Source organism: Myxocyprinus asiaticus, chromosome 41 (assembly GCF_019703515.2).
Source record: "Myxocyprinus asiaticus isolate MX2 ecotype Aquarium Trade chromosome 41, UBuf_Myxa_2, whole genome shotgun sequence".
Taxonomy (NCBI): domain Eukaryota; kingdom Metazoa; phylum Chordata; class Actinopteri; order Cypriniformes; family Catostomidae; genus Myxocyprinus; species Myxocyprinus asiaticus.
In genome coordinates, this window is record NC_059384.1 from 21,637,184 (window position 1) to 21,664,430 (window position 27,247).

General features: G+C 38.4%; 1 protein-coding gene across 1 annotated transcript in view; it reads left to right on the top strand.

Annotated features, from left to right (window-relative positions):
• The first annotated feature begins 16,987 nt into the window (after nucleotides 1-16,987).
• Nucleotides 16,988-27,247, top strand: part of LOC127432075 (potassium voltage-gated channel subfamily B member 2-like) — a 149,684-nt gene continuing 139,424 nt past the window's right edge. Inside the window, exons 1-2 of the mRNA XM_051682868.1 lie at nucleotides 16,988-17,242; nucleotides 18,362-19,062. Of these exons, the coding sequence (XP_051538828.1) occupies nucleotides 18,481-19,062 (582 nt within the window). The 5' untranslated portion in view covers nucleotides 16,988-17,242; nucleotides 18,362-18,480. The remainder of the gene's footprint in view (nucleotides 17,243-18,361; nucleotides 19,063-27,247) is intronic.

Here is a 27,247-nt window from a genome sequence, read left to right on the forward strand (position 1 = left end):
GACCTGCTGTTTACAAACACGACAGCGGAGACCTTTGTCTGGGCAGCCCAGACGCGGAAAAGCAGCCGGAAAAGGGGAAGGAGAGCCGGCATTCTCATCAGACTAAGATGTCATGCAAATCAACCCCCGCTACCCAGTATTCTACTGGCAAATGTTCAGTCTCTGGACAACAAGCTCTGCGAGCTGAGAGCACAGATCTCCTTCCAAGGAGAGACAAGGGACTGCTGCATCATCTGCCTAACAGAAACTTGGATGTCTGCGGAGATTCCAGACTCAGCCATCAAACCCACGGGGTTCTCCGTGCACCGAGCAGATAGAGCGAAAGACCTCTCAGGTAAAAACAGAGGTGGTGGTGTATGTTTTATGATCAACAAATCCTGGTGTGATCAGAGGAATGTACATTCTATCAAGTCTTTCTGCTCTCCTGATCTGGAATTTCTCATGCTTCTGTGTCAACCATTCTGGCTACCGAGGGAATTCACAGCGGTCATTATCACTGCTGTGTACATCCCGCCACAAGCCGACACAGAATGGGCACTCAAGGAAGTGTATGGGAGTATAAGCAAACAGAAAACCGCGCACCCTGAGGCTGCGTTCATTGTGACCGGGGACTTTAACAAAGCCAACTTCAAATCAATAGCACCGAAATACTACTAACACATCAGTTTCAACACACCGGGTTTTGGACCATTGCTACTCTCCTTTCCGTGATGCTACAAATCCTTCCCCCGCCCACCATTTGGCAAATCGGACTACTCTTCCATTCTGCTTCTGCCCGCTTACAGGCAGAAACTGAAACAGGAAGCACCCACCCTCAGAACTATCCAGTGCTGGTCGGACCAATCAGACTCTATGCTACAAGACTGTTTTGATCACGGACTGGGAGATGTTCCAGTCCGCCTCTGATGAGGACATCGAGGTATACGCTGATAGCGTAACGTGTTTTATCAGGAAGTGCATAGAGGATGTTGTACCAACCAAAACAATACGGATCTACCCTAACCAGAAACCATGGATTAATAGCAATGTTCATGCGGCACTTAAAGCACGGACCTCCGCTTTTAATTCTGGAAACATGGAGGAACATAAACAAGCCAGTTATGCCCTCTGCAAAACTATCAGAGCAGCCAAACGCCAGTACAGGGACAAGATTGAAGGGCAGTTCAACACCACTGACTCTAGAAGCATGTGGCAGGGAATTAATATCATCACGGACTTCAAAGGGAATAAAAAGCCTCTCTCCCGGATGAGCTAAATACTTTTTATGCTCGTTTCGAGGGAAATAACACCGCCCTCGTGGAGAGAGCTCTCGCGGCCAAAGCTACAGAGGTTAGTTCACTCTCCGTCTCTGTAGCAGATGTAACCTGATCCTTTCGACGGGTGAATATCCGTAAAGCCGCAGGTCCAGACTGGCTGGTGTTTTTATGGACATTTTCAACCTTTCCCTCCACCATTGTGGCTGTACCAAAGCAATTCAAAATCACTTGATTAAATGACTGCCATCCTGTTGCTCTGACCCCCATCATCAGCAAATGCTTTGAGAGACTAATCAGAGATTACATCTGGTCTGTGCTGCCTACCTCATTGGACCCACTACAGTTTGCTTACCGCAACAACCGCTCCACTGATGATGCCATTGCATCTACACTACACACTGCTCTCTCCCACCTGGAAAAAAGGAACACATCTGTGAGAATGCTGTTTGTAGACTACAGCTCAGCATTCAACACCATAGTGCCCTCCAAGCTTGATGAGAAACTCCAGGCTCTGGGCTTAAACAGCTCGCTGTGCAGCTGGATCCTGGACTTCCTGTCAAGCAGATGCCAGTTGGTTAGAATGGGCAGCAACATCTCTTCATCACTGACCTTCAATACTGGAGCCCCGCAGGGCTGTGTTCTCAGCCCTCTCCTGTATTCCCTGTACACACATGACTGTGTGGCAACACATAGCTCCAATGCCATCATTAAGTTTACTGATGATACGACGGTGGTAGGTCTGATCACTGACAATGATGAAACAGCCTACAGAGATGAGGTGCACACTCCACATTGAGGCTGTTGTAAAGAAGGCTCACCAGTGTCTCTTCTTCCTGAGATGGCTGAGGAAGTTTGGAATGAACCACCACATCCTCACACGATTCCACACCAGCACTGTAGAGAGCATCCTGACTGGCTGCATCACTGCCTGGTACAGCAACAGCACTGCCCTCAACCGCAAAGCCCTGCTAAGGGTGGTGCGAACTGCCAGACACATCATCGGAGGTGAGCTTCCCTCCCTCCAGGACATATATACCAGGCGGTGTGTGAAAAAGCTCGGAGGTTCATCAGAGACTCCAGCCACCCGAGCCATGGGCTGCTCTCACTGCTACCATCAGGCAGGCGGTATCACAGCATCAAGACCCACACCAGCTTCTTCCCCCAAGCAATCAGACTTTTGAACTCTTGATTCCTCACGATCAAAATACATCAGCACTGCACTTTATTAATCTTACACTGGACTGTCATAAATTATATTCTCTCTTAACAACACACTGGCAACTGACTATCAACTGACAGCCTGAATGTCAATATAGCACAATACAACCTACTGTATATTTTATATATACTATTTTTATTGTATATATACTATTCTATTTTTATTGTGTATGTGTGTTCTATATTGTGTGTATTGTATACTGTACATTGTATATTAGATATGTCAAATCTGATGTTTATTGTAAATTGGTATATGTCTCATCACTGTCATGACTGCTGCGTTGCTCGGAACTGCACCCAAATCTTTCACCCACTGATGCACTTGTGTATATGGTTGAGTGACAATAAAGGGATTTGATTTGATTTTATGGCCTAGAAAGGCCCCAAGGTTATTCCTCCAGAAGGTTCCGCTTATTGCTTTGTGTGTCCTTTGGAATGTTTGCTGCCTGATGCACTTAAAGGCACCATCTTTGGCAGTCTCTTAGTTTTATGGCTTTGAGGAATTCCAGGGTTAAAAGGTTGGGTTTTCCTGGTTTCAAGTCATTTTGCGTAGCAATTGTTGGTAATGCTTTAGATAGCAGCTCGCAATTTACAGCGTAAATACACCGAATTTACAGAGTACCTTTTTGTAATAATAGTGTACCTATAAATTACTTGTAGGTATAAGGGAACAATATGCAAAGTTTGGGGAATAAAGGGGTAACAACCTGGAAAATTACAAATAATATATATTGTAAGTATTTTATAACTAAAGGGTAACTGTTCTAATATTACGTGGTATGTATGACCTACTATGCTAAACAACAATCTTATGTTTGCAAGCAATTTAGCAAGAACATACACTGTGTACTTTTCTGTAATAATACATAGGCATTATATTATAATTATATATATATATATATATATATATATATATATATATATATATATATATATATATATATATATATAGGCCTAGGTATTTTTTTTTTTTAACCACGGGGAACATATTCTATTATTACAGGATACATGATGGAGATTACTGAACAACAAAACTTGAAATCTAGTGAAATGAAATCTATGATTTTATTTAGAATTTTCAATGTAGGCTACTTACCTTATGAAAGTGTATTGCATTCAGTCCATCTCAGCTGCGAGTCATGCCAGCAAGAGTAGAGATTTAGTTGGGTCGTCAAGCAAAATTAAAACTAGGCAAGGCAACTAGGGAAAACAAGGCAAGCAAAATTAGAACTATTGCAAAACATTATTCTGTAGTTACTGTGTAAATATACCATTGTTCCGTGTTGTTGCAGTGTAAGTCCAACTTGTTACCCCCTTTCTCCATGTAGTTATAGGTAACTCATGTATCCTGTAATAATAGAGTATGTACCTCGTTGTTAAAAATACCTACAGTATGTGTAGGTACACTATTATTACAAAAAGGTACGCTGTGTATTTTCTTGCTTAATTGCTCTCAAAGTAAGATTGTTGTTTAGCATAGTATAAGGTCATATACCACGTAATATTAGAATAGTTAACCCTTAGTTATAAAATACTTACAGTATGAATTATTTGTAATTTTCCAGGTTGTTACACCATTATTCCCCAAACTTTGCATATTGTTCCCTTATACCTACAAGTATGTTCTGTGTAGTTACACTACTAATACAAAGAAGGTACGCTGTAAATTCGGTGTACTTACACTGTAAATTGAGGGTTGTAATCTAAAGTGTTATCCAAATGTTCATTCTTCTGCACCTAATATACTACAGATTGTTTGTTAAAATGTAAAGTGGATATTTGTACTGTAGTCTTCAATCCAACATTTATTTATAACATCAGCATCAATTCCCCCCTTCCTCCTTGCCAGACCACGATTTCTAGTCCAATGCCTGCCTCATTAATGTGTACCCTTAGCCTTGCGTTTCAAAAATACATTAAACATTGAATTGAAAAGTACATCACTCCAGGTCTCCCACTTAATTTATAATTTTGGCTGAAAGAAGGTAGTTCTGTTGACTCCAAAAAGCTGTGGAGGTATTTCCTGGTACCTAAGCCATTCACTGTTGTAACCATTGAGGCGTCCACTCAGGCTATTGATTTATGTCATGCAGTTCTATGTAATAATATGGATAGTTCCAACTCTCAATTCTGATTGCATGATACACATTCAAAGCCATTTAAAAAAAGTTGTTAAACATAAATGTAACCATACAATCTATATGAATGCACCAAGTTTATATGTTGCTTGCAATCTGATCTCATTGAATCACATTACCATTCCTACATTTTTGCAAAATGATTTTTGTCACTCGTTGAACATATCGCTGCAGTTTCCTGGTGAAATGAACACTTGGCACTACACCAGCAATTACTTTTATTCCCTTTCACACAAATCACGAGTAAAACGGCAGATTATCAGTTCATAAACACTTACTTTTCACCCTGTTTCTAAAACACTGCTATCTTATGACATCTAAGCTATAGTGCAATACTTTGAAATGTTTGCTTTATATAACCAACTACATTAACAAGCTGATTCAAATGTGATGAAATTGTGCGGTAGCTTTATCTGAGCTTGCGATGCAAAGTTCCAGGGTGCGAGTCCTGATGAGCATGCAAGTGGACACATGAGCCAAGAGTGTCAAAGAAGCAACACAAAATGATGTGGTTGCTTCAGCAACTGCATTTTTCATGTCACACTTTGCTTTTTATGACACTGTCGGTTAGGTTTAGGTTTAAGGTTTAGGGTAGGGAGGTAGGATTTGTTGATTTAAAACTTGAGAAAATAAACCTTAAAAACCTCATCAGTTTGGGAGAAAATCTGACTAGCTTTTAGTGACACACAGTGGACATTTCACCTCGTGAATGATACGATAAATTTAAGGAACCACATAATATCATTTCGCAAATATGTCGCCACAGTTACATCATTTTCAAGGGATCAGTCAGGTTGCTTAGGAATAGTAAACCACCTAGAATTAGCCTAGCAGCTAATGAACTATATTAATTGGCGGAACAATTGTAGGCTTTATTACGATTCTTATTATTATTTTTGATGAATGTAATCTATTTCTTGAGCACTGGTATTTATTTCTGTTTTACAAAAGCAATAAGCCACTCAAGGCTGTGCTTTACAGTGATTTTTCCATGGTTAAGGGGGTTTTACCCCTTTAGGGGCTGTTCACACAGGACACGTTATTGTGTTCAAAAACAGCTAGACGCAGTGCAAAGGCTTGAAACAGAATGCAGATGTCTCAAGATGTGTTTGCAAAACGTCTTCAAACTTGGCACTGGATCTTTAAAACACTGAAAAAAACAGTGACTGTTAAAGATGTCCCTCTAGTGCAAGTTAAAACAAGGAAAAAACTTTTTTTAAAACAATTATGTAATACATGGCCTCATGTGACTCAGTTTTTTGTTTTTGTTTTGCTTTTTAATTCCTGTACCGAACAGAGTGCTGAGATTTGGACAGGTTCCATCATGTGTTTGCGAAGGCATTGACCCCATATTAGCCTACCTCTTTTATGGACACACACTCACAGCAATCCAACCCAGAGCTGCTTCTTTTTTTAGCAAGGGGTCCTGCAGCGATTTGGCACTTGTTAGTATAATTTAACTAAGCGGCTCCTCCCTCCTCTTCTCTTCTTCCTGCAGACATTCACTTAAATTATAGCTATCCACCTCCTCCAACCCCCCCCCCCCACTCCTTTTCCTTTTCCCTCCTCAGCCCTCTTATAACTTAATGCCATGCACACAAACACACACAAATACACACATACAATGAGTAAATAAACAGAGCGGCCCACTATCATCAATTGTTTTGTGTGACCTCACAAGCTAGCTGCACATTACTGAAGGGCCTCTGTGCTTCAACAGTGTCCGTATGGATCTGTTAGCATTTATGTGTATATGTTAAGCTGTTTGTTTTGGTTTCATAGATACGGGAATTTGTCCAACTGGGCATCTGGAATTGTGTATAATTGGCATGGATGGCAGAGCGGCAATATTATAACAAATGGGAAAATAGACTCGCTGGGGGGAGGAACAACTGTGGACCAGTGTAGACAACTACCTGTTACAGGGTTACACTGCAACTATTTTATTATATTCAACCATTAACACTCCCACTATAAACACCCACCCACAAACACACAAGCATGCACATGCCAACACTGGAATGTGTGAACACATGCATGGCACATGCATGGCACATACATGGAAAATGAATTGCATATGCTTGCATATTTTTTTTAGATACATACTTGCACATACACTTTAATACAAACATTTTTAGGCCCTAATATTCTTTGTTGCTTTTTGTATAAAATCAATCAGATATATTGATAGCATCATGCAATTCTAGCTTTAAGGCATAACCCTTTTGCTGTGCCAAAATGTTACTTTGCGCATGATGCTAGGATTGGTGTTTCTATGGCAACTGCCTACACACACATGCCCACATGATACTGAGTATTAAACATGCATTACATTCCCAAAATGTTTTGTAGTCTTGGTAACACAGAGTGTTTTGACACAGTGTTGGCATAAAGTTTATAATTAAAGATGCAGAAGCTCAGTGTCTTTTAATCATCGCTTACAAGGGCCCAGAGTGCCTCTAGACAACAAAAAACCCAGCCTGCCTTATTTACATAATAATAATACTGATATAAACACAGGCCAATAAATACACATTGAGCTGTATGACATTTCTGAAAGGATTGTGAATTTTTTTTAAATGATCATCTCTATTTATTTAGTTTTTTCGCCATGGTGCACATTCAGTGTTCTAATGAGTGGGAGTTTCGTTGTAGTTCAATACTGCAGCCAATAGAAAAAAAACACTTTACAATAAGGTTGTATACATTATCATTACTCAATACTTAGACATGAACTAACAACGAACAATTACAGCATAATCTTAATTTCTACACATAGCCTATAAAGACATTTTGAACATCAGTTAATTATGAACTAACATGAACTATTTATATTTAGTAGTTATAATTAACATTAACCAAGATATATTGTGTTTACTGTATGTATATTGTATGGTATATATATATATATATATATATATATATATATAAAGTCAAGTCATTTTTATTTGTATAGCGCCTTTCACAACACACATCGTTTCAAAGCAGATTTATAGAAAATCATGTATTAACAGAAAATGAAACCATAATATCTATAAAGTCTTAGAGTCATCATTGTGTAGTTTGATTAAATATGATTATGAAGTGTGTATAAAAATAAGTAATTAAGTAATAATTGTATTTAGAAACCCAGTGAGCAAGCCGACTGCGGCAAGGAACACAAAACTCCATAAGATGTTGGTTAATGGAGAAAAATAACCTTGGGAGAAACCAGGCTCACTGTGGGAGCCAGGCCCTCTGGCTAACAGCATGAATATAATGCCAATATTACTTATTCATGTGCAATGCAAGTCATGGTTTAAAATTAGTAAACTAAGTAAGTATTAAGGGCCAGTGTTTAAACAAAGATTTTGTAAGAACTGTAAGATTAACGATTAATGTCTTTGAAGTTCATCCTGGATTAACTGCAGAAGTTCATATAGATGCATTGTCCTTTGTTAGTTGGCTGATGAAGGCTTATGTTGGCAATTTATTGATAGTTGGTGTATTCCATTTTAAGAGTGTAGTCCATCATTAGACCAAGGTGATGCAGGCCAAGATCAGTGAGGTGCTTCGCAGTTCAACCGGCAGGTAATTTCAGTGAAGTCTATCCTAAGTCCAAGGTTCAGGCAATGGCATATGAAGTATCCTGTGTCTTATGGTTGGAGTTGGCATCAGTTCATCCTCTGAGGTCCATCGTAATAGACTGAAGTGATGTCTGGCTGGCACCGGCTGCATTTAGTCATCATCACTCAGAGACATGTAGAAGTGAAGTCCGATACCAAGCAGGAATAGAGCTGGAACCAGCCGGTTCTGGTGACCTCGGGATAGGAGTCCCAAGGTTGAGACATGGAAACAAATATAATAATATTAGCGTAGATGCCATTCAATTTTTTGCAAAGTTATAGATCATGATCAGTGTTTCAGGTTCCGGCAGACCTAACTCAAGAAGCCTAATTATGTGGTGAAAAATAAATTAGGTGTATGCCTGGCTAAATAGATGAGTGTGTCTGCATCCCAAACAGTGTTAGGGAGACTATTCCAAAGTTTAGGAGAAATAGGAAAAGGATCTACCTCCTTTTGTGGATTTTGGTATTCTAGGAACTATTAACAGGCCAGAGTTTTGCGATCGCAATGAACGTGATGGAATATAGCGTGGTAGAAGGTCACTTAAGTACTGTGGAACTAGACCATTCAAAACTTTGTATGTAGTTAACAGAATTTTAAATTAATATTAAATTTAACAGGTAGCCAATGCAACGACAATAAAATGGGGCTAATATGATCATATTTCTTGGTTCTAGTCAGCACTCTGGCTGCTGCATTTTGAACCAATTGAAGTTTATTTATTGAACTTGCTGGACATCCTCCCAGTAGACATTACAATAATCTAGTCTTGAGGTCATGAAAGCATTAATTATTTTTTTGGCATCAGCAACAGAGAGCATGTGTCACAATATTTCTTAGGTAGAGGAATGCTGTTCTACAAACATTGGAAACGTAATTTTCAAATGACATATTGGTATCAAATATAACACCGAAGTTCTTTGCTGTTGAAGACGATGTAACAGTACATCCATCGAGAGTCAAATTATATTTTAGCGGCTTATTTTTAGAGGTTTTTGGTCCAATAACTAGTACCTCTGTTTTGTCAGAATTGAGTAGAAGGAAATTTCTGGCCATCCAATCTTTGATTTCACTGATACACTCTGCTAATTTGGAGAATTGTGAAATTTCATCAGGTTTCGAAGAAATATAAAGTTGGGTATAGTCGGCATAACAGTGGAAACTTATTCCATGATTCCTGATAATATCTCCCAGGGGAAGTATATATAAGGAGAAAAGCAGAGGCCCTAAAACTGTTCCCTGTGGCACTCCATACTTAACTTTTGTTTGATTTGACAATTCCTCGTTTAAACAGACAAAGTGGTAGTGGTCTGCTAAATAGGACCTAAACCATGCTAATTCAAGTCCACAAATGCCAAAATAATTCTCTAGCCTATTCAAGAGAATATCATGATCTATCATGTCGAAGGCAACACTAAGATCTAAAAGCACTAGAAGAGAAATGCAGCCGCAATTAGATGATAAGAGCAAGTCATTTGTAACTCTGATAAGTGAAGTCTCTGTGCTCTGGCCTAAATCCTGACTGAAATTGTTCATATATGCTATTTCTCTGTAGAAATTAACACAATTGGGAGGACACAACCTTTTCTAGTATTTTCGACATAAATGGTAGATTTGAAATTGGTATGTAATTAGTCAATTCTCCAGGATCAAGTTGTGGCTTCTTAATAAGCGGTTTGATAACTGCCATTTTAAAGTTTTTTGGGACATGTCCTAAGGATAGCAAGGAGTTATCTTAAATAATATTAAGACGAGGTTCTGAGATAACAGGGAATACCTCTTTTAAGCGCTTAGTTGACTCATGACCTATGACAGCAAAGGACTGAAGTTGCACGTGAGGAAAGTTATGAGACACTGTTTTCTGAGGTACTGTGACAGATGATTGCATAATTCCAATTTTATTTCTGATTATTTCAATTTCATCGGTAAAGAAATTCATGAAGTCATTTCTATTGTGCTGCGACGGAATATCTGGTTCAGTTGAGGCTTTATTCCTAACCAATTTAGACACAGTACTAAATAAACACCTTGGATTGTTGTGGTTATTTTCTATGAGTTTGCTAAAATATGCTGACCTGGCAGCTTTTAGTGCCTGTCTGTAGCTACAGACACTATCCTTCCATGCACCATGAAATACCTCTTATTTTGTATTCTTCCACTTACTGTATATTATAGTGTAAATTCTTCATATTTTTCTTAATACTGTAAATGCTGTAAAAAATATTGTTCATTGTTAGTTCATGATACCTAATGCATTAACATATACAAGCTTATTGTAAGTGTTACCAAAATAACATATTTTGATTGTTCAGAATTTATGGAAATCATGTATGTACACTCACTTAGCACTTTATTATGAACACTATTGTCCTAATAAAGTGCTCAACGTGGTATTATGCTGTTGAAGTCCATCCATCTCAAGGTTTGACATGTTGTGTATTCTGAGATGCTATTCTGCTCACTACAATTTTATAGAGCTGTTATCTGAGTTACCGTAGCCTTTCTGTCAGCTCGAACTAGCTTGGCCATTCTCTGTTGACCTCTCTCATCAACAAGGCATTTCCATCCGCAGAACTGCTGTTCACTATATGTTTTTTGTTTTTGGCACCATTCTGAGTAAATTCTAGAGACTGTTGGGCGTGAAAATCCCAGGAGATCAGCAGTTACAGAAATACTCAAACCAGCCCGTCTGGCACCAGCAAACATGTCACGGTCGAAATCACTGAGATCACATTTTTCTCCATTCTGATTGTTGATGTGAACATTATCTGAAGCTCCTGACCCGTATCTGAATGATTTTATGCATTGCACTGCTGCCACATGATTGGCTGATTAGATAATCGCATGAATAAGTAGGTGTAGAGGTGTTCCTAATAAGGTGCTCAGTGAGTGTATGTGAACTTGTTCTGTGGTTAAGATCCACATGCTGGAGAGAAAAATATCTTTATCTTTACTGAATTGGTGTAGGCGGATGACCAGCCACAACCGCAGTGGCAGTGGATTAAGACTCGTTATTCAAATTTATTGATACCTGTCACAATTTTATCAATTTTTTTCACCTTGACCTTCACCTCACGATATGGCTCATAAGGGACTATACACAAGAGTCACAAAAATCAGTGCAGATGTATTGATCGCACATTATTTGAGGCAAAAACATCGATCACACACACACATACATACTGTAGTGCACTGTCACAAAAATGGTCATGGTCAGAGGAACATTTCAAGTGACATAAAATGCTTTATTTATCTATTTTATCATTCTCATGCAGCCACATATAACGATGGGAAATGTAGTTTTGTTGCACAAGCCTGTCGCTTCATAAACCAGCTAAATGAGTCTTATTTTCTGGCAAGCTTTATTGTTATTCTTCATTCACAGTACAAAAAATGCATACAAACTAAACTGCAAAGTCAAAATCCACAAGAAAAATACACTGATTCTTAAATCGATGTGCCTCCCAACTCGGAAATCCCAAGTTTTCCACTCGTAATTACGACTTTGTGGTGGCATTCATGCATCCTCAACTAGTGAAAAAGATCCTTCCGATATAACATGAAGGCACCACACATTTGCTAAAACAATGCCTAAATAGCTTTTTGGCTATTGGTTAACATTTTCCAATAGCCAGCATGGCTTACATGGTGAACATTTTTTAAGAAGAACAGCATGTTATTACATGTTGATTAAAGATTACAAAGACAAACAACAGCAACAACAACTATATGTTAAATGGAATAATATGCACATATGAATTGTTCACAATGCAAGAAAGTCAATTTTGATTTCAAAGTTGACTTCAAAATGAATGTAGGCTAAATGTAATCAGTGGCGTATCCAGGACATTTTTACTGGGGTGGCCAAGATGTGGCACAGACTTAGTGTGGGGTGGCGATACCGGGAGAACCTTTATGAATGGCACATGATCAAAATGTGTAAATATCGCATTGCTTTGCTTCAACATCTACACATGTAGAATAAATGAATTCTTAAACTCATGTTAGCATTCACTGAATTGTTTGTATTCAATATCAGACTGTTGTTTTGACATTTGACAGTTTTCTATTCCTGTTCTATTTCAACCTATTACAGTTTCTGGGAATCTCTGGTTATTTTAACATAACATCCATTTTTAAATCAGTAATTGTTTAGGAAAAGTCAGTTCCACATTTTTAAGAGCTATTCTCATTGTAGAGAATTAATCTGCGTATAACATCAGATATAGTGTATAATCATAAAAAGATACAAGTACAAGTACTCCGTCATTAAATCAGAAAATATGGCATTTCACATTTCATGTCAATATAAAGATAACATACTGAATGTGGTGTAGGGTCTAGCTTACTCTTTAACCTAGCTACTGTAACAATGAAAAAATGTTTTCACATTCACATGGAAATTCTGGATAAATTAAACATTAGATTAGATGTACATACCTCTCAAATAACAGCTTTCTTTTTGACCACAAATCGACATCGTCAACTCATTGGAAGTTGGAGGTAGACGCTAGCTCGTGTTACCTTCATGCTTCTGACTGACCGTTATACTCCAGACCTGGCGCCCGCTGCCCGCAACCTGCAGCACCTGCCTGGCCACCCGCGGCCTGCCCCTCCCCCCACTGATCAAAGATCAGCTCACACAGCTTCAGTCCCACCACTACTATAATGGTCAGAAATATAAAACTGACCCTGGGTCAGTGTGGCTCTAAATCAACAAATGACCTGAGATGTCATCTTTGATTGACAGGTGTTTCTATTGGTTCTTCGTTCTTGTGTTGATGAACATGATGAACTACCAATCAGTTCTGGGGTGGCCACAGGGTAGCCAATGAGATTTCAGGGGTGGCCCAGGCCACCACAGGCCACCCCCTAAAATCGCCACTGAATGTAATGTCAACCCTTGTTTCCTAAAAAGAATTATTCACAGACAGATGTCACTGAGCTTCAACATAATGTCTGTTGAAATCAAGCAACGGCCTCTTTGATAAGCAAAGAATATATTTATAGCACGCAGTTGTTCCTTAACCATTGTGTCTACTGTAATACTGACACCTCATGCGGATGGATGCTCTCCAAACTATTGCTTCTTTTCATCTTTTTCACCTGGCACTGTTTAAAAGACAAAGCAGATGCATTTTTAGAGGCTTAATTACTATTATGGAGGGAACTTTAATAGCATAAACCCAGGCAGGTCATTCCACATGGACTGAAACTCAATACAGATGCTTCATATCTAAACATTTCTGTGACTACATATCCACATGTATTGTCATACACAGTTTATACTGTACACATGGTTCCCCAAAGCAAACATAATAAAAATGGACCCACTGCACACATTGTATGGCAAAGTGTAAAGGGATTACTGGGTATGTTTCTTACCCTGTAAAATATCTGCTTGCAAGGCACTGCCTATAATGCCTGGTGCCAAGTCATATATAACTATTGACTGCTGTCAGTTGTAAAAAGACAATAAATATAGTTGATCTTGTTGACACTGATTTTAGTAAAGCTGACATGGCTGGTCAAAACTCATTGCAAAGTGGCATTGAGTTTGCAAGTCACACATTTTACAGGTCATTATCAGTATGGATGTATACTTTATTTCCTGTCTTGCATAGACTGATAAATGTATATAACATAAACTTGAGACTATGTATTGTAGCTTTCTTTAAGACTGAGATTTCTTTGACATTGAGATTGCAAGACTTACAGTATACATTTTACAGGTGGTCATCAATATAGATTTATTCTTTATTTTCTGTCTTTCCATGTATTGCATTGATTTATAAATTGTAGACTACAATAGCCTTCTTTATGATATTGAGATTGCAAGGTTGTGCTATTTATAGGTGGTTATCAATATAGATTTTTTTTCTTTATTTTGTGTCTTTCCCCTGCCTTGCATAGACAGATGAATGCATGTAACATAAACTATTTAAACCAAACTTTGAGACTATGTACTTCAGCCTTTATGACATTGAGTTACCCTGCTGAGAAAAACAGCTTAAACCAGCCTAAACTTGTTTGCTGGTTTTAGAGGGGATTGTGGTACTTCTTAGCTGGTCAAGCTGGAAGACAAGCAGGCAGACCAACTAAACCAGCTAAATACCAGATTGACCAGGCTGCGAGACCAGCTAGATGAGCTTAAACCTGCTAAGACCAGTAAACTGGCTTAGACTGGTTTAAGTTGTTATTTTTTTTCCAGCAGGGTGGTCAGAATTTTACAGGTGGTTATTAAATTAATATAAGGTACAATGGTGCAAAAGGCACACCTTAAGGAAAATTTGATTTTTTACTGGTCTCAAAGAGTACTGTATCAAGATTGAAAAAATGAATGTATTTTTATTGAAAGTTAATGGAGCAACATAATTTGTGTGACAAGAAATAATAATGAAAGGTTGTTTTGATTAAAATTCTTTTTTTTTTTTTAAAGGTGACGAGGTGACACATTTGGGGTAAAAGGCCCCTGCATTTTGGGTAAAATGCCCCACACTTGAGGTAAAAGGCCCCCACATTTTGGGTAAAAGACCCCACACTTGAGATAAAAGGCACCCACATTTGGGGTAAAAAATGCCCCCACATTGGATGTAAAACACCCCCACACTTGGTGTAAAATGCCCCCACATTTGGGGTAAAAGGCCCCCACATTTGGGGTAAAGGGCCCCCACACTTGAGGTAAAAGTTCCCCATATTTGGGGTAAAGGGCCCCCACACTTGTGGTAAAAGGCCCCCACATTTTGGGTAAAAGGCCCCCACACTTGAGGTAAAAGGCACCCACACTTGGGGTAAAAGACCCCCACATTTGGGGTAAAATGCCCCCACACTTGGGGTAAAAGGTCCCCACATTTGGGGGGGGGAAAATGCCCCCACACTTGGTGAAAATGGTCCCCACATTTGTGGTAAAACGCCCCCACACTTGGTGTAAAAGGTCCCCATATTTGGGTTAAAAGGTCCACACATTTGGGGTAAAAGGCCCCCACATTTTGGGTAAAAGACCCCCACATTTGGGATAAAATGCCCCCACACTTGGTGTAAAAGTTCCCCACTTTTGGGGTAAAACGCCCCCACACTTAGTGTAAAAGGTCCCCACATTTGTGTTAAAAGGCCCCCACACTTGGTGTAAAAGGCCCCCACATTTTGGGTAAAAGGCCCCCACATTTGGGGTAAAAGGCCCCCACACTTGGGGTAAAAGGCCCCCACATTTGGGGTAAAAGGCTCCTACAATTGGGGTAAAATGCCCCCACATTTGGGGCAAAAGGCCCCCACATTTGAGGTAAAATGCCCCCAAATTTGCTGTAAAAGGCCCCCACACTTGGCGTAAAAGGTCCCCACATTTGGGGTAAAAGGCCCCCACATTTGTGGTAAAAGGCCCCCACACTTGGGGTAAAATATCCCCACATTTGGGGTAAAATGCCTCCACACTTGGGGTAAAGGCCCCCACATTTGAGGTAAAATGCCCACACACTTGGTGTAAAAGGCCCCCAAATTTGGGGTAAAAGGCCCCCACATTTGAGGTAAAACACCCCCACACTTGCTGTAAAAGGCCCCCACACTTGGTGTAAAAGGTCCCCACATTTGGTGTAAAAGACCCCCACATTTGGGGTAAAAGGCCCCCACATTTCAGGTAAAACACCCCCACACCTGGTGTAAAAGTCCCCCACATTTGGAGTAAAACACCCCCACACTTGGTGTAAAAGGTCTCCACATTTGGGTTTAAACGTCCCCACATTTGGGGTAAAAGGCCCCCACATTTTGGGTAAAAGGCCCCCACACTTGGGGTAAAATATCCCCACATCTGGGGTAAAATGCCCCCACACTTGGGGTAAAGGCCCCCACATTTGAGGTAAAATGCCCACACACTTGGTGTAAAAGGCCCCCAAATTTGGGGTAAAAGGCCCCCACATTTGAGGTAAAACACCCCCACACTTGGTGTAAAAGTTCCTCACATTTGGTGTAAAAAGACCCCACATTTGGGGTAAAAGGCCCCCACATTTCAGGTAAAACGCCCCCACACTTGGTGTAAAAGGTCTCCACATTTGGGTTTAAACGTCCCCACATTTGGGGTAAAAGGCCCCCACATTTTGGGTAAAAGGCCCTCCCACTCGGGGTAAAATATCCCCACATTTGGGGTAAAATGCCCCCACACTTGGGGTAAAGGCCCCCACATTTGAGGTAAAACACCCTCACACTTGGTGTAAAAGGTCCCCATATTTGGTGTAAAAAAATCCCCCACATTTGGGGTAAAAGGCCCCCATATTTGAGGTGTATATATATATATATATATATATATATATATATATATATATATATATATATATATATATTTAATCACCTTAAACAAAACTGAAGTATTTTGTCTAAAACTGAAGTATTTTGTACCCTATCAATTTGTTTTCTTTCCGTGCCTTGTAAAGACTCACAAACTACTATTAAAGAATATCACAGGTGCTTTTAAGCCTAAATTTGGCATAATGGTGCAGGTCCACTGAACTGTGAGAGAGATTTTATTTTATTTTTTTAAAGAGAGAGAGAGAGTTCTTACTGAAGTTGATCTGCTGCTCTCCTTGCTGATGTACAGAACAATCCAATTAGGTTTCACCTCTAGGCTGTGATGCAGCTCGCGCTTCAGACTATCTACTCTATCCACACACACTAACACACAGGCGTGCACAGTGTAACTCTGCAGTCCGCTCCATACACAACGCGCGCTCCCTCTGAATTTACGCGTCCGACATCTGCAGACATCCCGTCTCACCATATCAAGCCATCGATGGAGGCAGCGCTCGAAATGAGACACCCGGAGCTCTTTTAGTTGCAGATATTTCCCGGTCTACTGTGAGATCTCCTCACCTTTTTCATGTATTACAAAATGTGGAACACATGTCCAGCTCTAACTGATGCCTCCGTAGAGAGCTGGGGATCTTGAACGCCGGGCGAAAAGGGAAACTCGCAGCCGTCCTTTCTCGCGTTTGCGCACAGAGCGGTTTGTATATGCAAAAGGTGGTTTATTTCAGAAAGGTAAGAAATATAGCTTGTTGTAAAATATAGCTTGTTGGTTTAAAACATGTGTAAAACATTGTTATGACAAGTCGTGATGCACGTCACTTGTATGAGTGGAAGCGCTGAGATGAATTGAAGCTTTGTTTTGGTTTTTCACATTCATCTTTTTACACTAGTGCAATTCCCGGGGGGTCAGGGGGATGATGCGTTTGACAGCTCTTTATTATGAGGAATGCAGTGATAGAGACGCACTGGAAACGACAAGAAGTTGTAAACGTACATCATTTGGGGAAATATATTCGTGGATATTACATTATGGCATTTGAATTTCAACTTCTTATAGGAAATATGGAAATGGAATTATACTGCAAATAATGAGAGAGACAAATACTGTTTGTTCGGTTGGGTGTCTGAACTGTTGCATTAAGCTTGTACTGTACAAATGTGTTAATCAAGATCCTTACACTAGTTCATATATTTTAATTGCATAATAATGCAATTAAAATAAATGAAACAGTGTAAAGATCTCGATAAGTACAAATTAAAGCTTCTGAATATTATAAGTTTGGAATAAAATAATAGTTTTGCTGTTATTCTATACTTTTTGTTTTAGAAAGAAAGAAATGGATAACTGCATGTTCTATAGAATTACATCCCTTATATCTGCTCACATATCAGCTTACATTAGACTCATGAATGTACCCTTGAAAAGATAGGAGGACAATGATAAATATTGAATGTGGCAGTGAGTTATTGCTTGTGTTAATTACTAATTCTCTTTGGTTTAAACAAGATGTGCCATCATACACAAAGATTATACTGTGGTGAAGTATACAGAAACCAAAGTTTGTTCTTGATTTGTTTGTACAGTATGTACTGTAAAGGACATGGTTGGTGATGTAGTGATGTAAATCAGATTTAATGGTGCCATTTAACTGTGCTTCCAAATATACTACGCAAAACCTTCCAATCTGACAAACAGGGATCCTTAATTGATGTCAGTGGAGGGAAATAAAGTTTTGGTTGAAACAACAGGTGTCTATGATGTTGACAGTGACATTTATTCTTACAGTATCTTATCAAAGCATTTGAAAAAAATATTCCAGTGTTCTCTTTCTGTTGTCTTTATTTTTCTAGTCATGGAGGGACTCGTCTAAGGAGGACCCAACATAATCGTCCTTTTCCCAATTCCTTTCCGGTCTGGTTAATTTCTTTTTACCTCTTCCTGGCAAGTGCTGCCTATTTCCCTGCACACAATGGCAGAGATGGCTGGTCCGGGGGTTCTGAAACCAGGGGGCAGATCCACGACTTCGCTTCCACCTGAGCCTATCGAGATTATCCGGACCAAAGCCTGTTCCCGGAGGGTCCGCATCAATGTCGGGGGCCTCAACCATGAGGTCCTATGGCGGACCTTGGACCGGTTACCCCGAACCAGATTAGGCAAACTCAGAGACTGTAACACCCATGAGTCCCTAATGGAGGTTTGTGATGACTACTGCCTAAATGAGAACGAATACTTCTTCGACCGACACCCGAGCGCATTCACGTCCATCTTGAATTTTTATAGAACTGGAAAACTGCATATGATGGAGGAAATGTGCGCTCTGTCTTTTGGGCAAGAGCTTGATTACTGGGGCATTGATGAGATCTACCTGGAGTCGTGCTGCCAGGCACGCTACCACCAAAAGAAAGAGCAGATGAACGAGGAGTTGAGGAGAGAGGCAGAGACTCTGAAAGAGAGGGAGGGCGAGGGGGAATTTGATAACACCTGCTGCCCAGACAAGAGGAAGAAACTTTGGGACCTCTTGGAGAAACCAGGTTCTTCGGTCGCTGCTAAGGTAAAGTGTCGTTGTACACAATGTGACAGTCTGTGCATCCAGGGGTATTTGACAGTTCTCCAAAAACCATTTTCATCTAAATCCAGGGATTTCAACCAGGGATCTATAGGCCCGATCCTGCCTTTAGGGGCCTTTAGACAGATTGTCTTTAAAAATATAAAAATATCTATATATTTCAAAACTTAATGATCTGTTAAGTATTAAAAAGGTAATAATGTTTTTTCAAGTTATTAATGAAAGTAAGGTTTCCGAGAAATTCTAGTGTTTAAATATTTGAGGCTCCTTAGTTGGCTTAGAGTCCATGGGTCTGTAGAGGTCGAAATCCCCTTATCTAGATGTAAAAGTGCAGTTAAAATTTAGTGTGTTGCCTTTTTTTCTCAGTACACTGTATTATCTCAGTTTGTGTCTGGATGTTGTTGCTCCACCGCAAGTGTTTTGGGAAAAAGTGGTGACGGACACATCTTAATTGAATATATTTATGCCTACAAGAAAATAGGATGTGCAATAATTTATGTTGTTTGGCAAATCGGGTGTTAGGTTAAGTTTAATAACAGGGAAAGAGATTGAGTACAGCATGATCAGTGTTGATGTAAAAATGTAATAGAGCTGTTGAAGACAATAAAAAGTTGTGATCCTATATTTGGGAGCAGCTGGAAAGGTTTATGAAGGCCTTGTTATTGATCACAGTTGGCAGTGGTTGGCAGTTTGTTGTTGAAAACAATGTGCAAGGGCAGCATTACTCACTGAGTTGCCATGTTAAAACTTGAATATACTCTGTCTAAACATCATGAGGATGATTTCCATAGTTGCTGTTCAAAGGTGACAGATATTCATTGCTTACTTAATTTTTGCTTTTTCATTTTGTGTTCGTCATGTTTTTATTGTTGTGTATATGTCATAAAGATCACGTTCTTTTGAAATTTTTATTCTCAAACAATACTACATCTATCCTACTACATTAATTTTACCATTCATTGTATTTCCGCACAATGCATGGAGAACCACTGTTTTTTATGTCCTGTGTAGCTTCAATGTGCCTGTATCTAAGTGTTTACAGTGTGCTCCAAGTCATCAATTGGCTTGAGGGAACGCTGATGAAATTCAATCACTGATAATTTACGAGGAGCATCCAGGATAGAGCTCAGTGCATGGAAGGATTATATTTCATGTCTGATATAGTGTATCATAAAAAAACATCCTCTCAAAGTATGACAAAAGCACAAGGCCATGTGAAACGTAAGGAAAAAATACATAAGCCAGTGAACTGCAGTGTATGTTGTGTATGTAGTTGCATAATAATAACATCCTCTTAAAGGAATAGTTCACACAAAAATGAAAATTCTGTAATAATTTAATCATGTTGTTCCAAAATCATGTGACTCACTTTCTACCGTGGAACATAAAAGGAGACATTAGGCAGAATGACTCAGTTATCATTCACTTTCAGTCTATGGAAAAAAATATATATATATATAAAAATTGAATATTGACTAAGGCTATTAAACCCTAACATTCTGCCTAACATCTCCTTTTGCATTCTGTGGAAGAATGTAAATCATGAGGGTTTTTAATAGTGGTCGACCGATATGGGTTTTTTAATGGCTGATGTCGATATCCAGAAAGCATGGTGGCCGATAGGCCGATACAATGCTGATATGTAACACAATTTAATATAGTAAATAATATAAACATAAAATTGCTAAAAAATTATTATAATAATAATAAACTCTTATTTAGCACTATATTTACTCAATTTCACACAAAACTTTAAAAAAGAATCTAAAAATATTATATTGTATTTTAAATGGTAGATAGCAGTTTCTTCTGATTTCTGTTTAGTCATCAAATTTTAGTAATTTGTTTGCACATGAAGAAATTGTTAATATATTAGGAAGAAGGAAATAACAGTGCACACAGTAGTCTAGCAACCATGGATGGCATGTCCACATTAACAATCGCATTTACTCAAAAAATATAGAATCAAACCAATTGTACATACAGTGCATAGTGAATAAGACATTTACTTATAGCACACGTGAAGCACTTTTACATTGAAGTTGCACCAGAGACTATTTAGCAAAGATGGGCCACTTCTATTAAAATGAATGGGAGAAATTAGAATGCCCAACTGCAGTCAACGGATGTAGATAGGAAGTCCCACCTTACAGGTAAAAGAGCCAATCACCTTTTAGATACAGACATCGCCTGTCAATCAACTCGAGAACACGCATGCGCATTAGCTATAAAAGCAATAAAATTGCATTTTTTGCATAATCTGAGGTACATTTTCCTGAGGTTCGTGAATAACATCTGTTTAATCAGACAGTATCAGGCAGTATATATGATATTAGTTTTATTGATATTTGCCTTTTTATCGTTAGACAAGACAGTTAAAAGTTAAAGGGAACTGTTGAGGAGAGAGAGGGAGAATGAAACAGGCAAGCACTTAAACATTATGAGCTCAAACACGTCTGTCACGGCTCTGATATGCGGACCGTTTAAATGACACTGTGTTGCATACCGGTCTATTATTGTAGTAACACGATGGCACGTAACAACAAAATGAACCGTGACTGGTTGTTTACATGTCTCAGTTGCTTCACATTTTCGGCGCCCTCAAGAAAAAAAAAATCGGCCAAACAGGAAAATTTATATCGGTCGATTTATCGGCCCAGGCGATATATTAGTCGACCACTAGTTTGTAACAACACGAGAGTGAGTAATAATGGTAGAATTATAATTTTTAAATGGACTATTCCTTTAAAGTATGACAGAAGTAAAAGGCCATGTGAAACGTAAGGAAGAAATATTGTTAGATATCCTGCAGTGAATGTTAGTGTTATATATTGTTAGTTATATATTTTGTACCACAAATGCAGTCTCATATGTTTTGTTGGACATTTTCTCGACCTATATGGGAGTAATGTGTTATTCAGTTTCAGCTTGCCTCCACCCTTTTAATTTATGACACAGAATCGTGGTGGAAAGAGCAGGAAAATTGTTGTAGAACAGAATGCATTGCTTGTTTCCTGCATTGGGTGTGTAGATTATAAGAACTGAGCCACTCACTGTGGTCTGTGAACACTGTGGTAATATCTTGATTTACCTCACAGGCAAGTGAGGGGAGAGTCATTTGTGATTGTCAGTGTACAAGTTTTTGCAAATTGCATATAAAGGAACAAAAAGAAGCAATAACATGCTCAAATTGTAATGTTTGTATGTATGTATGCATAAATCTTCTGCAAAGATGCTTCATGCAGTTTGAATGGGGGAATGCCTCTTTAAATTCACAGGAAAGCCCTAAAATCAAAATATGTGCATTCTGCTGCTGAGCAACCAATTTAAAGTTGAAGGGTATATATAAATTGTGCACCACTAGAGTCACCAAATGGAATTTGCACAAATAATTATTGTTTTCAAGCAGGTTTCCCTGAACATTTTTGCCGTCCATGATTGGTTTTAAAAACAGAATGTCCTGCCCCAAAGTTATATCATTAATGTAGCCAATGTTGCTGTGTCAGGCTGCATAATAATGTGTTTAGTCACAAATATTGCAGAATGCTCCGCAATTGTTTTTGTTTGCATTCACTGAACACTGTAACCAATAAAAATTTTAATTTAATCTTAAAAACTATAAACATTACAAAGACTTAAGTTTCAATTTTTGACCACTTTATGACAGAAATGTTACAGCGAGAGTATTTTCTTAAATTTTGTCAGGAGTACACATCAAGCATGCAAAATCAAAACAGGAGTAGATTGTAATTTAGGGTGACCTATGTCCTCTTTTTCAGACCTGAAAAAAGCATCTGGCCTGGATTTCAAAATTGCCTTAAATGTCATGGGTTTTTGGCTTTGTCTTCATATTGACATGCTCTCTAGAGTTAGGACTATTTGATACTACGCATCAGTTTTCATCCATTTTTACAAGTCATCTCTCTCGTTCTTTCTCTTGCTCGCATGTGTGTACTGTATGTAGAGAGAGGGCTCTGCTGCTCTCAGCTGGAAAAATCAATTATGTAAAAATATAAGTACACATACTGTATGTAAAAGTACATTCCCCAACTCTGCTAATTATTAAATAGAACATCTGTTTCATCAGACTCATGCTTGTTCTGCATTGTCATTTTTTTTTTTTTAATAACTGAATATGTTGACTATATCGAGACAATAGCAAATGTACTACGTATCATGGAAATTAAAATAAATGATGGATAAATATAGACCATGATGGAAATTGTATAACTCAGTCCATTAGATATTTGTAGTGAAACCTGTGTATGTGATCTGTAAAGCTGGCACTTACATGTCAATGGAAAAAAAAGTCAGAAAATACAATGAACAAGAACACAGGCCAAGCCATGTGAGAGGAGAAACAAGCCTTGCATCTCAATTCACATTCTATTTAGTATGTGGCTAGCGCAAAACCTAAGCCAAAGTAGAGAGTTTGTCATAAAAACTGTATGAACTACACCTGGGCACAGCAGATGGACTAAAAAGTGTGAATTGAATTTTTATTTTTATTGTATTGTATTGTATTGTATTGCATTGCATTGTATTGTTTAATTGTATTGTATTTTATTCTTAAATTCTATTCCATTTTTTAAATGTATTAAAGTTACAACCCCCAACTCTAACCCACCCAACACAGACACAAACCCCGGTCCATAATATCCTCTTTTTGGACAACCACAATATGGTCATCCTAATTTAGAATGTAATAACGTGGCACATACCTGTTTAGTCGTGTAAGCTCCAGTTTAAATGTCTTGACAAGGCTTCAGTAAACAACATCCATCAGACTTTTTAATCTAAAGGTGTGCATTTTCAGAGAAATATTTTGTATTTAAATATTTTAACATAAAAAATATTACACACTTCAGTTGTAAGCTACAGAACATTTACAGAGAGAGAAAGACACAAAAAAAGAAGAGGAATAGACATGCAAACTTTATTAGTCTTTCCCTGGCCAGTAAAGGGCCATTACATGCTCAAATCACTCTCCCACCACTGCGACAGTGTTCCAAGCATGCATACAGAGATCTCATTACATCTCCTCAGAGGAATCTCCACTAATGTGTCCAAACATTACAACATTGAGCATTCATTCACCACACGTCCATTGCAGGGAACACGGGTTAAAAATGGAAAGGGATGACATGATTGACACATTGTTTTGGGGTTCCACTAAAGGTAGCATTGCATGAGTACACTACAGCGTGTATTTTAAGAAAATGATGGACTGGTTTAGAGAGAGAGAAACAGGGAGAGAGAACTGTGGTAATCTAAGTGATGCCCCAGAATGAATCACTTATCTAACATTCATCATGAATAATAAATGTAATGGTCAGTTCTTACACAGGAACATATTCACATTCACACAAACACACAAACATGTTGAGTTCACAACATTCAACATGATCTCGAAGATGTGTTAGTAAATGTTTTTTTTTTGTTGTTGTTTTTTTTTTGGCACCCAAATTCGGTACTGATGTGCTAAATTCCCAACAAGCCGCACCATGTGGCAGATGTTTGTACCCTGAAAATCAGCCACGCTGTGCCTATAAGTTCACATCTACATTAGATAATACACTACATAGTATACATTTGCAAAGAAGTAAGTGAAAGAATGCAGTTTTGGTCTCAGTAGGTTAGGGTTAAGTTTAGGGTTTGAGTTAGGAGTATATTAATGTAATTACTACATAGATTTTTCATTTCTTTGCACATGTCTTGAGCAGTGCGTTGCGTGATGGTTCGCATGTGTTAAATTGTAGTTCCAGCTTTGGCCACTGGGGGTTCAGAAATTCTGAAAGCAGACCGATTTTAGCTGGCAAATATATATATACAAAATATATATATATATATATATATATATATATATATATATATATATATATATATATTTGCCAGATCTCACTGATTTCCCACAAGATCATTCAACTATAGGGTAGGGATGGGTAAAAATATTGATTTTCCAATTAATCGCAATCTTCATTTGAATGATCCCGATATTGTTTCTTAAAATCCCATGATCTATCTTTTACTCTATGCTCAACCCTCTACAATTTGAGTAAATCACTGCAACAAAATTTTGCATTATGTGACTGACAGTGTCTATGATTAGCCACTTGCTGGTAAATTTTCAGATTTAACTCGCCAGTAATTGAGTTGTAAATTGGCTGAGAAATTTAGCACCAAGATCCTTTCACTGCATGTTGAGAGTAAAAGTTTGGTTTGCCTTATTCAGTGTAATGTGTGTCCAAAGACATGATCTACGCAATCCATTTATCATTGAATAATTTCTCTTTTAATATCCTTTCTGTTCTTTACAGTCAGTTGTTGATCAATAACAACAACAAAAAATGGAAACATTACATTTTAATCGCACATAGCACGGATGGGGTAAAGAAGCCATTGGACTCCACTCATTAATGAGACGCTCCTGAACTGCCCATTCTTGAAGAGACAGTTCCATTTTAGCACTTGTTCTACATATCAATGTAAATACTTGTAAATTGTATTTCTTTCATATGTAAGTGAAATGTACATAACTGAATACCTAAGTTAACTGGAATAGAATCACATTGGAAACAAATCGAATTGAGTGCTTGTGAAATGGAATCGAAACTAAAGGGGGAATCTGTATATATTCAAACCCAGCCCTAATGTATATGTTCACTATTCATAGAACATATCATAGATGCAATGGTTTGTATACAGAAGTGATGATATTTGCTATACCACCAACCCAAACCCTACCCCTAAACCTAACCCTCACACAAATCTTGTGCATGGCATTTCAAATAGTGAGGACCATTGAAAATGTCCTCAAAAGTTGGTTTTCGACATGTTTCACAATATTAGTAAGGACATTTTCAAAAAATGGCCTCACACAAGTATTGCCAAACCTGTCTGCACACACATCTGGATGTTGTGTTGTGCTACTGACTTTAGAGGTCTGCATACCCGTACCCAAGGTCGGGTTGTAGACCTCTAACTGACTTACAGAGGTAACAATCACAGAGGAGAGAAATTCATTTAAGAGAGTTGCTCCATGGCTCTATACACCTATAAATAGGCAGCCTGCTAATACAACAGTAGCTAGCCTAAGGTGAGGGTACAATGCTTTTATTCGCTAAGGGGATTGTACCAAAGGACAAAAGCTATAGGAAGTCCTTCACAGGACAAACTGAGAAGGACAGGTAAATACAAAAGATGCATTGATCCAAATGAAAACAGTAAATATTCGTAATGACTCTCTCATTTGTAGATTAAATAAAACAGAATTAAGATAATGCGAGGCTACATCAATAAATCAAAGTTGAGGTAACTGAAATATCGACACGTTGGTACACATATGGTAGATTGCTTGCGTGGAGTTACAGTACATGAGGTCATGCATCAACGTGTTTAACAGTGTGCTTGTGCACATCTGCAAAATTTTCCTTCAGGAACTAAAGCACAAGGTATGAGCAAGTCTTCTTTTTTTTTTTTTTTTTCTTTTTTTTTATCAAAGTTAAATAGTTGTTTTTACAAAAGTAAATACAGTATGCTAAGAGTTGGTACTCACATCCTTACCAGATGCATAGCTTAAGGTGTTCTTTGCTAATGTGTCACTGAATCATTTCAATTACCACTTAATTTAACTTGTCTTTTGAGGCATTCTCTGCCAAGTAATTTTATTTCAAATGCACCAAACTGCCTTTAAAGACATCATTAAATCATACTTGGAGTTGTGTGGTCTGTTAGTATGTTTACATGCAAAGGTATAATTGAGCTACAGGAGGTTTTTGCATACTCGAGCAACAGTCTTCATCTGTCTATCCAAGTATACTGTTCATGACATAATGTGTAATATAATATTTGAAGAAGGGACATCAGCTGAGGAAGTGTTCATTACATGTCGAGTATCACCTCTGTCTGTCAAACCATGCACACAACTCCGAGGCCAATTGTGGTCCGATTAACATGTATACATGCTAGATGAAGCCGAGCTACAATCGCATTATCTAGCTCTGTTAGTCTGACATCACAAAAATCCTACTTTTAAAGTGCATGTAAACGTACTGTGTGTCTGTTAGCTTTGATGCTAGCTTATGCTAGTGTGTACTTCTTGACAAAGCAAACTTTAGCACGTATACACATGTCAAATTTGCCATATTTTTCTTCTGGGAAAATGGACCTC